This window comes from Bos indicus x Bos taurus, chromosome 7 (assembly GCF_003369695.1).
Source record: "Bos indicus x Bos taurus breed Angus x Brahman F1 hybrid chromosome 7, Bos_hybrid_MaternalHap_v2.0, whole genome shotgun sequence".
Classification (NCBI taxonomy): Eukaryota; Metazoa; Chordata; class Mammalia; order Artiodactyla; family Bovidae; genus Bos; species Bos indicus x Bos taurus.
Window position 1 is genome coordinate 86,037,022 of NC_040082.1, and position 12,586 is coordinate 86,049,607.

The 12,586-nt window shown below is 37.1% G+C and overlaps 1 protein-coding gene across 1 annotated transcript in view; it reads left to right on the forward strand.

The window, feature by feature from the left end:
- Nucleotides 1–12,586, forward strand: part of ADAMTS19 (ADAM metallopeptidase with thrombospondin type 1 motif 19) — a 267,865-nt gene that overhangs the window by 85,916 nt on the left and 169,363 nt on the right. The window contains exon 7 of the mRNA XM_027547039.1: nt 5,189–5,232. Within this exon, the coding sequence (XP_027402840.1) occupies nt 5,189–5,232 (44 nt within the window). The remainder of the gene's footprint in view (nt 1–5,188; nt 5,233–12,586) is intronic.

Below are 12,586 nucleotides of genomic sequence, written 5' to 3' on the forward strand. Positions count from 1 at the left end.
AAAGATCTATGAACCAGAAAATAAATAAATAAAGTCAGTGACCAGGAAATATGACATATTTGAAGGTAGCTTCCTGGTGGAAAGGTGCTAGGGGTTGGGAATAGTTAAGGTTAGGTACTAGAGTGGCTGTCAAAGAATCAAAGTTTTTTTTTTTTTTTTTTTAAACAATTTGGTTATAACTAACAGCAGTCTGGTTTTGCCCAGATTCTTAAGGTTTTCAGTTTTGTACCTTGAATATTCAAGGCAGTGCCATCCATTAGTTTAACTTGAAAGTTTAGGCTAGGATAACTTGAGTGGTTACATTTATGGGATAAAATTTGAGTGCATCTTTGCTCATTTTTCTAGAGTTGTTCTAATTTTGGCATGCATTTTCAGAAAGATAATTTTTTTACTAAAATGGCATAAATTTTAAGACCCATCTGTGCTGATGGGCAATTTGATTGTTTCAATTAAATTTCTCTCTCTCTCTCTCTCTTTTTTTTTTTTTTGGCTATTTCCTTTCATTCAGTTGGGACAGAACATTTTTAAGGCATATGCAATTTCCTCTAAAGTCAGGAACAAGACAAGGGTGCCCACTTTCACCATTACTATTCAACATAGTTTTGGAAGTTTTGGCCACAGCAATCAGAGCAGAAAAAGAAATAATAGGAATCCAAATTGGAAAAGAAGAAGTAAAACTCTCACTGTTTGCAGATGACATGATCCTCTACATAGAAAACCCTAAAGACTCCACCAGAAAATTACTAGAACTAATCAATGATTATAGTAAAGTTGCAGGATATAAAATCAACACACAGAAATCCCTTGCATTCCTATACACTAATAATGAGAAAACAGAAAGAGAAATTAAGGAAACAATTCCATTCACCATTGCAATGGAAAGAATAAAATATTTAGGAATATATCTACCTAAAGAAACTAAAGACCTATATATAGAAAACTATAAAACACTGGTGAAAGAAATCAAAGAGGACACTAATAGATGGAGAAATATACCATGTTCATAGATTGGAAGAATCAATATACTGAAAATGAGTATACTACCCAAAGCAATTTATAGATTCAATCAATCCCTATCAAGCTACCAACAGTATTCTTCACAGAGCTAGAACAAATAATTTCACAATTTGTATGGAAATACAAAAAACCTCGAATAGCCAAAGCGATCTTGAGAAAGAAGAATGGAACTGGAGGAATCAACCTACCTGACTTCAGGCTGTACTACAAAGCCACAGTTATCAAGACAGTATGGTACTGGCACAAAGACAGAAATATAGATCAATGGAACAAAATAGAAAGCCCAGAGATAAATCCACGCACATATGGACACCTTATCTTTGACAAAGGAGGCAAGAATATACAATGGATTAAAGACAATCTCTTTAACAAGAGGTGCTGGGAAAACTGGTCAACCACTTGTAAAAGAATGAAACTAGAGCACTCTCTAACACCATACACAAAAATAAACTCAAAATGGATTAAAGATCTAAATGTAAGACCAGAAACTATAAAACTCCTAGAGGAGAACATAGGCAAAACACTCTCCGACATTCATCACAGCAGGATCCTCTATGACCCACCTCCCAGAATATTGGAAATCAAAGCAAAAATAAACAAATGGGACCTAATTAAACTTAAAAGCTTCTGCACATCAAAGGAAACTATAAGCAAGGTGAAAAGACAGCCTTCAGAATGGGTGAAAATAATAGCAAATGAAGCAACTGACAAACAACTAATCTCAAAAATATACAAGCAACTCCTACAGCTCAATTCCAGAAAAATAAATGACCCAATCAAAAAATGGGCCAAAGAACTAAATAGACATTTCTCCAAAGAAGACATACAGATGGCTAACAAACACATGAAAAGATGCTCAACATCACTCATTATCAGAGAAATGCAAATCAAAACCACTATGAGGTACCATTTCACGCCAGTCAGGATGGCTGCGATCCAAAAGTCTACAAGTAATAAATGCTGGAGAGGGTGTGGAGAAAAGGGAACCCTCTTACACTGTTGGTGGGAATGCAAACTAGTACAGCCACTATGGAGAACAGTGTAGAGATTCCTTAAAAAACTGCAAATAGAACTGCCTTATGATCCAGCAATCCCACTGCTGGGCATACACACTGAGGAAACCAGAAGGGAAAGAGACACATGTACCCCAATGTTCATCGCAGCACTGTTTATAATAGCCAGGACATGGAAGCAACCTAGATGTCCATCAGCAGATGAATGGATAAGAAAGCGGTGGTACATATACACAATGGAGTATTACTCAGCCATTAAAAAGAATACATTTGAATCAGTTCTAATGAGGTGGATGAAACTGGAGCCTATTATACAGAGTGAAGTAAGCCAGAAAGAAAAACACCAATACAGTATACTAACGCATATATATGGAATTTAGAAAGATGGTTACAATAACCCTGTATACAAGACAGCAAAAGAGACACTGATGTATAGAACAGTCTTTTAGACTCTGTGGGAGAGGGAGAGGGTGGGATGATTTGGGAGAATGGCATTGAAATTCGTATAATATCATATATGGAACGAGTTGCCAGTCCAGGTTCGATGCATGATACTGGATGCTTGGGGCTGGTGCACTGGGACGACCCAGAGGGATGGTATGGGGAGGGAGGAGGGAGGAGGGTTCAGGATGGGGAACACATATATACCTGTGGCAGATTCATTTTGATATTTGGCAAAACCAATACAATGTTGTAAAGTTTAAAAATAAAATTAAAAAAATAATAGTAATTAAAAAAATAATTTAGAAAGTTATTATTTTTTATCTATGAAGTATATTGCAAGTGAAGATTACATTTAAATAAATTCAAATTTTATATGGATGAAATGATTAGCAAGCTTTGTGAAAATAAGTGATTGAATAATGAAAACTTATCCTTTTCCCAATGTTAAAAAAAAAGGCAAATGGTATTAATAGGATTATATATCTGTCATATATAAAGGAAAAATTTTTGTGTAGAGTGAATATTAACATATCGAGTGGTAATGGCCAATTTTTAATTATCCATAATGAATTAACTAGTTTATCAATAGGTTTATCACAATAAAAGCAATACCATTTGAGAAAAACAGTAAGGTTTTTACAAATTAATGAAACATGTACTGTTTCTCTTGTTTAGAAATATACAATAAGCTGTAGATAGCATAATGTAATACTGCTGCTGCTGCTAAGTTGCTTCAGTCCTGTCCGACTCTGTGTGACCCCATAGACAGCAGCCCACCAGACTCCTCTGTCCCTGGGATTCTGCAGGCAAGAATACTGCAGTGGGTTGCCATTTCCTTCTCCAATGCATGCATGCATGCTAAGTTGCTTCAGTCATGTCCGACTCTGTCTTTCCAATGAATATTAAGGACTGATTTCCTTTAAGATGGACTGGTTGGATCTCCTTGCAGTCCAAGGGACTCTCAAGAGTCTTCTCTGACACCACAGTTCAAAAGCATCAATTCTTTGGTGCTCAGCTTTCTTTATAGTCCAACTCTGACATCCATACATGACTACTGGAAAAACCATAGCCTTGACTAGACAGACCTTTGTTCGCAAAGTAATGTCTCTGCTTTTGAATATGCTCTCTAGGTTGGTCATAGCTTTTCTTCCAAGGAGCAAGCATCTTTTAATTTCATGGCTGCAGTCACCATCTGCAGTGATTTTGGAGCCCCCCAAAATAAAGTCTATCACTGTTTCCACTGTTTCTCCATCTATTTGCCATAAAGTGATGGGACCGGATGCCATGATCTTAGTTTTCTGAATGTTGAGCTTTAAGCCAACTTTTTCACTCTCTACTTTCACTTTTATCAGGAGGCTGTTTTAGTTCTTTGCTTTCTGCCGTAAAGGTGGTGTCATCTGTATATCTGAGGTTATTGATATTTCTCCCAGCAATCTTGATTCCAGCTTGTGCTTCTTCCAGCCCAGCGTTTCTCATGATGTACTCTGAATAGAAATTAAATAAGCAGGGTGACAATATACAGCCTTGACATACTCCTTTTCCTATTTGGAACCAGTCTGTTGTTCCATGTCCAGTTCTAACTGTTGCTTCCTGACCTGCACACAGATTTCTTAAAGAGGCAGGTCAGGTGGTCTGGTATTCCCACCTCTTTCAGAATTTTCCACAGTTTGCTGTGATCCACACAGTTAAAGGCTTTGGCATAGTCAATAAAGCAGAAGTAGATGTTTTTCTGGAACTCTCTTGCTTTTTCGATGATCCAACAGATGTTGGCAATTTGGTCTCTGGTTCCTCTGCCTTTTTAAAACCAGCTTGAACATCTGGAAGTTCACGGTTCACGTACTGTTGAAGCCTGGCTTGGAGAATTTTGAGCATTATTTTACTAGTGTGTGAGATGAATGCAGTTGTGCAGTAGTGAGCATTCTTTGGTATTGCCTTTCTTTGGGATTAGAATGAAAACTGCAATTTGATGACAGACTTCTTTTTTATAAATGCTAGAATAAAAGGAAATATCTTCAGTGTGTTGAGGGCTGATAAAGTCAGCCTGTAGTTCTACAGTCACCATACTCTTCCACTGTGAATAAATGCAGACTAATGAGAATTAAGGAAACGGTCTGGGGCCGTTTAGTAGTATTCATAGGTCCTCACACTTAAAGAATAATAGTCTCTCTAGAAAGTAATGATACAAGATATTACTGGGAAAAGAAATTGCCAAATATATAGGTAAATCTAAACGAGCACTAATGGTTTAGAAAAAACTAACTTGAGATGTCAAAAATTGAAATGGAGTTAAAGGCATGCCTTGGAGATATTATAGATTTGGTTCCAGGCCACTGCAACAAAGCAAGCCACATGAGTATTTTGATTTCCCAGTGCACACAGAAGTTATGTTTCTAGTAGTCTATAGTCTAGTACATATGCAATAGTATTATGTCTAAGAGCTTCCCCTGTGGTTCAACTGGTAAAAAAATCTGCCTGCTGTGCAGGTAACGGGTTTGATCCCTGGGATAGGACACAGTGTTTCAGGATTATATCAGGTAAAAGGTATGGTAATTTAATTATTCTCACATTTTCTTAGAATCAAAAATTAGTTAATCCTATTTTCAGTTTTATTAAATTCTTAGAGATAAAGAGTGTCATTCAGTTGTTCATTATAACTGTTAAAAATAAGTCATAGACTTTGTGGAACAAACAATATTTTCTCTTTTTCTTTCTAGGAAAGATTTCTGTGTACACAAAGATGAACCATGTGATACTGTTGGTAAGTGTATGTAAAAATTTTTACACTTTGGAGGAGATCTGGGGAGCTTAAACACATAATTTGTTTAAATGTCGAAAACTATTTGAAAGTGCTAGTTACAGTGAAATATTTTTAGAATGTCAGTGATGTATATTTTCAACCTATTGTTTAATTACTTGTCACCAATTCAATTATTAGTGAAACAAATTGCAGACATACGTGTACTGTATAGTGGATAAAAGTTTAAATGATGCTTTAAAAATATCATGAGTTATTCTTTGTGTTTTTTCTCAGAAATATATATATGCATTCAATTAAATTGTTATTATTCGTAAACTGAGGCAAATATGTTAATGTTAGTAGAGTTGACTAATGGATTCATTTTTGAGTTACATACATTTGAAGCTTTTTGCAGACTGCGTGAAAGTCCATCTCATTTGCCCAACTAATGAGGATTTTCTCTACATAAAGTAGCAAATTTTCTGTATTTTGGATATCTAAAATCCCTAAGGCATATCTGTATAGCTAGTGGAATCTATAAACCACAGTTTTTAATTTTCAGAGAATGGCCACATTTATGCTAGTATAAATGCATGTATATAAACTGACTTATCCAAACAGATGAAATTGTAGATAGGTAAAATTTTATAACTATATATATGTATAGTTTTAAGTCATGTATCCAGACAGAGAGCTGAAACTATAGATGTATAAAATTATATAACTATTTATATATGTGTTTAGTTTTAAGACACTGTATAGGTTTAATAAGATATTGCTATTGGGTTATTGTTAAGGTACATTTAAGAGTTTGATCTGGTTTTGATATATCATGTGGGGTTCATCACTTCAGTGTAATAAGTATTTTAATTTAGCCGTTACTGAAGTATCATTTATTTCTTGTGAGGCAAACAATAAAAAAATGGGAAAAAGAGAATAAACTATTTTTTTAAGTATCAGTGGTACTTAAAAATATAATTTTAACTAACTAGTTCTGTTAAGTTCTTACCAGCCTCCTCAGAAGATTAAATCTGAGATAATAAGTGAAAAATAGTTATAATAGTATAAAGTGGAGGATGATGGAATCAAAGGAATATTTGATTCAGAAAGGACTGGAAAAGTAAAACAAGCTGGACACCTAAGGAAAAGCTGAATAGATCTAGGGATGATCTTCCTAATGTTAACTAACTTGCTTCCTGCTGTTTTCTTGGCTGAATTTTCAGAAATTAAATCTTGATATATAGTTTTAATCTACCTAACTATGGAAGCATTTGATTACTAAGAAAGCTTATCTCAAAATAATTACCTTTTCCTCTGCTTAAACAGCTATGTTGCCCCCAAAACCTTGTAATATAGACAGATCAACTTTTTGCCTTATTAGAGCTGAGAAAAATCAGCAACTCAGGCAATATATTCCATAATTGTGGTCTGTAACCACCTCTTTAAAGCATGTACACGTGGGCATGCTTTAAGAAAGCAGTTACTCATATGAGGAAAACCAATTTCTTTTTGACTATGACTATGTTTTATATCTTGCTAAATCTGCTAATTGAAAATTGGATCGGATCAGATCAGTCGCTCAGTCATGTCTGAGTCTTTGCGACCCCATGAGTCACAGCACACCAGGCCTTCCTGTCCATCACCAACTCCCAGAGTTCACTCAAACTCAACGTCCATCGAGTTGGTGATGCCATCCAGCCATGTCAACCTCTGTCGTCCCCTTCTCCTCCTGCCCCCAATCCCTCCCAGCATCAGAGTCTTTTCCAATGAGTCAACTCTTCGCATGAGGTGGCCAAAGTACTGGAGTTTCAGCTTCAGCATCATTCCTTCCAAAGAACACCCAGGGCTGATCTCCTTCAGAATGGACTGGTTGGATCTCCTTGCAGTCCAAGGGACTCTCAAGAGTCTTCTCCAACACCACAGTTCAAAAACATCAATTCTTTAGCGCTCAGCTTTCTTCACAGTCTAACTCTCGCACCCATACATGACGACTGGAAAAACCATAGCCTTGACTAAATTGAAAATAGCACGCATATTTATTCTGGGTTGAAGTACATTTGGATAATGAGGAAGCTTGGTATACTTGGAATTATGAGTGTAATTAGAATATGTATGGTTCATCAGCAAAGTGATGTAACCATTTCCCAGATCTGTTCACTTGTCCATTAAGAGCTTGATAAAAATTGGTTTTCAATATAGCATACTATGTGAAAAATCTAATGTCCTTTCTGATATCCTCCTCTGTTTCTGAGTGCTTATATCTTCATGGTATCCTCTGGCATTGCTAAATTCTAGTTTCCCCTCTGTATCTTTTGGCATTTCTTTTTCTTATCCCAAATATGAAACAGAGGTCTTTGTTCATATTTAATCTTGAGCAGAGTAAAAATATGTGATTTTTTCCCCAGGGGATGTTAAATGAGAAAACTTTTAACCACCAAATCAGAAGAGTAGACTTTTCATCCCTGTCCCTGTCTCCACATAAAATGTCTTTTCACATGAACCATGCTTCTGCCTAGAGACCTACACTGGTAAGATTTATAAAGACATTAGTGTGAAGTAGGTGTGGTGGTTGCCACCCTATCACTCCTACATCCACTACTGTGCAGCCACGATGCCAGGTAGAAAAGGATACGCTTCTGTGGATGGGTCATGATTCATACAGGCTCATCAGAGGGATCATCTCTAGGCCTCAGGCCTAAGCCAGTCAGCATATGGCCTTGCCATGCTTGGGACATGTGACCTGTAACATGCCTCGTGAATCTGAAGAAAGGAACATTTGTCATGCCTGAAGCTTGGTCATATCTGTCCCACTGCATGTAGACAAGAAAGGATGCAACCCTGATCAGTATAGTCACAAAGGAAATTAGTCTTCAGATAAATATGAATTCATACACTGCACAATGGAGAGATGAAGGGTGTCTTTATCTTCAAGGACACTGTTGAATCATGGCATTCTCCTTGCCTTGGACCCAGTCTGGCCTTTGAGCTTCTGAATGTGTAAGCCAATAAATATCCTTACTGTGCTCAGACGCTCAATCATATCTGAATCTTTGCTACACTATGGACTGTAGCCCACCAGGCTCCCCAGTCCATGGGATTTCCCAGGCAAGAATATGGAAGGGGTTGCTATTTCCTTCTCTTTCCAGAGATTGAACTATTTCTTTCCAGAGATCGAACCCACAGCTCTCATATGTCCTGCATTGGCAGGCAGATTCTTAACCATCAGTGCCACCTGGGAATCCCCAGATGTCCCTTTCTATTTAAACCAATTTAAAGCTTTTCATTTCTGGAAATTGCAGCCTAAGGCATAGAGCTTCCATGATATTTATATGCTCTTTTATAAGAGAAGAAGAATATCGGGCAATATTAATAATTTCTACTCTTATTAAGGAAGTACTGATAAACTGCTCTGTGATTTGTCACCCAAATTAAATAAGCATGTGTAGCCTACTGGTCATCTTAACAGCTCTCAATCTCTAGCATAACAAAACAGAAGAGATTTAGGTCTTAATTTAATATCTGTTGATACACATTTGTAAATTTATTCATGCACTATTATGAGTTTTTTTTTTTTTTGGTCAGATGCTTTCTTAAGTCTATATATGCCTTCTTCTTTTATCTATTTCTGATGTGAAGTCAGTTCATTTCACACTGGATACTATAATGAAAATACTGAAAGAATAGGAGAAAGGAAAGAAGTGGATTTAGTATTTATTGGTTTGGATAATATGGGCCTGAATGATTACCATGAAAATTTCCCCTGCTCTCCTAAGTATACTGAGAGGGGAAGGACAGTAGTTAAAAACTTTGAATTCAGGTTATTAATTTTAATTGTACATGGAGAGAAATGCCTATATTTTAAAAGCAATGTGATGCTGATACTGCTCATTATAACTTGAGAAACACTTCCATGGATATTTTCTCATTTAATTTCTGAAACTCTGTATTTTTTTTTTTAATCATTATTACTTTACAGATGAAGAAAACTCTGAAACAGAACAGAGCATGGATGTTTAAGTCAGACATCTAGATTCAAATCAGTTTCTGCTGCTTTTTACAGGCATGAATGTGGGCACATTATTTGACACCTTGAAGGTTTGAATTCCTCACTTTTAAATTAGATTTCACAAAGACTGTATTACTGATTTCACAAAGACAGCTAGTTTTTAATCAGCACTCAGTAGGCACTAGTTCTATCACATCATTTTATTCCCTGTGGACAGGTTACACATTTGTTCAGCATCAGTGCTAGTAAATGCTGCACAGTTGAAATCACTGTCTCAGATTTTTCTATGATGAGAGACAGCTTTCCTTTACAGCATGGTGCATCTGTATTGTTATTGTTCAGTCACTCAGTCGTGTCCAGCTCTTTGCAACCCCACTGACTGCAGCATGCCAGGCTTCCCTGTCCTTCACCATCTCCTGCAGCTTACTCAAACTCATGTGCATTTAGTCACTGATGCCATCCAACCATTTGTCCTCTGTCATCCACTTCTCCTCCTGCCCTTAATCTTTCCCAGCCTCAGGGTCTTTCCAATGAGTTGGGCTCTTTGCATCAGGTGGCCAAAGTATTGGGGCTTCAGCTTCAGCATCAGTCCTTCCAATGAATATTCAGGATTGATATCCTGTAGGAATGCCTGCTTTGAACTCCTTACAAGGGACTCTCTCCAAGGGACTCTCAAGAGTCTTCTCCAACACCACAGTTCAAAAGCATCAATTCTTTGGCACTCAGCTTTCTTTATGGACCAACTCTCACATCCGTACATGACTAATGGAAAAACCATAGCTTTGACTAGACGGATCTTTGTTGGCAAAGTAATGTCTGTGCTTTTTAATACACTGTCTAGGTTTGTCATAGCTTTTCTTCCAAGAAGCAAGTGTACTTTAATGTCATGGCTGGGTTACCATCTGCAGTGATTTTGGACCCCAAGAAAATAAAGTCTGTCACTGTTTCCATTGTTTTCCCTTGTATTTGCCATCAAGTGATGTGACTGGATGCCATGATCTTAGTTTTTTGAAAGTTGAGTTTTTTTTTTGTTGTTGTTGTTGGTTCATTACTTTAATGTATCTTTTAAACTCATATCACCTACTCTTCTTGACTTTAATACACAGATATTAAAATAAACAAACAAAAATAACCAACATTCTCCTCTTGCCCTTCTTCCCCCAGCATACAGATGATCTGGGATCATCTGTATGCTGAAATGATGCTGAAATGAAATGTATGCCCAGAAATGATCTGGGATTTGCCAGTCTTAATGCCAATAACAATGGTAACTTTTTAATATAATATACTCAACTCAGAGGACATATTTCCTTCAATATAAGAAACACTACTCTATCCAGAGACATCTTTTGTTCCTGACCTTTACTTTTTTTTTTTAATTTTATTTTATTTTTAAACTTTACATAATTGTATTAGTTTTGCCAAATATCAAAATGAATCCGCCACAGGTATACACATGCTCCCCATCCTGAACTCTCCTCCCTCCTCCCTCCCCACACCATCCCTCTGGGTCGTCCCAGTGCACCAGCCCCAAGCATCCAGTATCATGTATCGAACCTGGACTGGCATCTCATTTCATACATGATATTTTACATGTTTCAATGCCATTCTCCCAAATCTTCCCACCCTCTCCCTCTCCCACAGAGTCCATAAGACTGTTCTATACATCAGTGTCTCTTTTGCTGTCTCGTACACAGGGTTATTGTTACCATCTTTCTAAATCCCATATATATGCGTTAGTATACTGTATTGGTGTTTTTCCTTCTGGCTTACTTCACTCTGTATAATAGGCTCCAGTTGAGTTTTAAGCCAGCTTCTTTGCTGTCCTCTTGTACCTTTATCAAGAGGCTCTTTAGTTCCTCTTTGTTTTCTGCCATAAGGATGGTAACATCTGCATGCCTGAGTTATTGATATTTCTCCCAGCAATCTTGATTCCAGCTTGTGCTTCATCCAGTCCAGCATTTTGCAAGATGTACTCTGTATATACATTAAATAAGCAGGGTGACAGTATACAGCCTTGATGTATTGCTTTCCCAGTTTAGAACAAGTCCATTGTTCCATGTCCAGTTCTAATCTTTGCTTCTTGACCTGCTTACAGGTTTCTCAGGAGGCAGGTAGGGTAGTCTGGTATTCCCATATCTTGAAGTCAGTTTTCCACAGTTTGTTGTGATCTACACAGCCAAAGGCCTCAGCATAGTCAATGAAGCAGAAGTAGGTGTTTTTCTGGAATTCTTTTGCTTTTTCTGATCCAGTGGATGTTGGCAATTTGATCTCTGGTTCTTCTGCCTTTTCTAAATCCAGCTTGAACATGTGGAAGTTCTCAGTTCATGTACTGTTGAAATCCAGCTTGGAAGATTTTGAGCGTGACAATGCTAGCATGTGGAATGAGTACAATTGTGCAGTAGTTTGAACATTCTTTGGCATTGCCCTTCTTTGCGATTGGAATGAAAACTGACCTTTTCCAGTCCTGTGGCCACTGCTGAGTTTTCCGGATTTCCTGGCATACTGAGTGCAGCACTTTCATAGCATCATCTTTTAGCATTTGAAATAGTTCAGCTGGAATTCCATCACCTCCACTAGCTTTGTTCATAGTGATGCTTCCTAAGACCCACTTGACTTCACGCTCCAGGGTATCTGGTTCTAGGTGAGTGATCACACCACTGTGGTTATCTGAGTCATTAAGATCTTTTTAGTTCCACTGTATCTTCTTAATCATTCTTCTTAATGTCTTCTTCTTCTATTAGGTCCGTACCATTTCTGTCCTTTATTGTGCCCATCTTTGCATGAAATGTTCCCTTGGTATCTCTAATTCTCTTGAAGAGCTCTCTAGTCTTTCCCGTTCTATTTCCCTCTATTTCTTTGAATTGTTCACTTAGGAAGGCTTTCTTATGTCACCTTGCTATTCTTTGGAATTCTGCATTCAGATGAATATATCTTTCCTTTTTCTCCTTTGCCTTTCACTTTTCTTCTTTTCCAGCTATTTGTAAGACCTCCTCAGACAGACATTATGCCTTTTTTTCATTTCTTTTTCTTGGGGATGGTTTGATCATTGCCTGCTATACAGTGTTACAAACCTCTGTCCATAGTTCTTCAGGCACTCTATGAGATCTAATCCTTTGAATCTATTTGTACTTCCACTGTATAATTGTAAGGGATTTGATTTAGGTCATACCTAAATGGCCTAGTGGTTTTCCCTTCCTTCAGTTTAAGTATGAATTTTGCAATAAATGCATCTGTGTACCTAGGGACAATACAGCTAGAAATCTGAAGATGAGAAAAATACCTTTGAATGAAGTTTTAGAATAAAATTATATGCATTAAAATATAGAAAGAAGTGGCAAATATAATACTGGAAAGTACTTTTGCTTT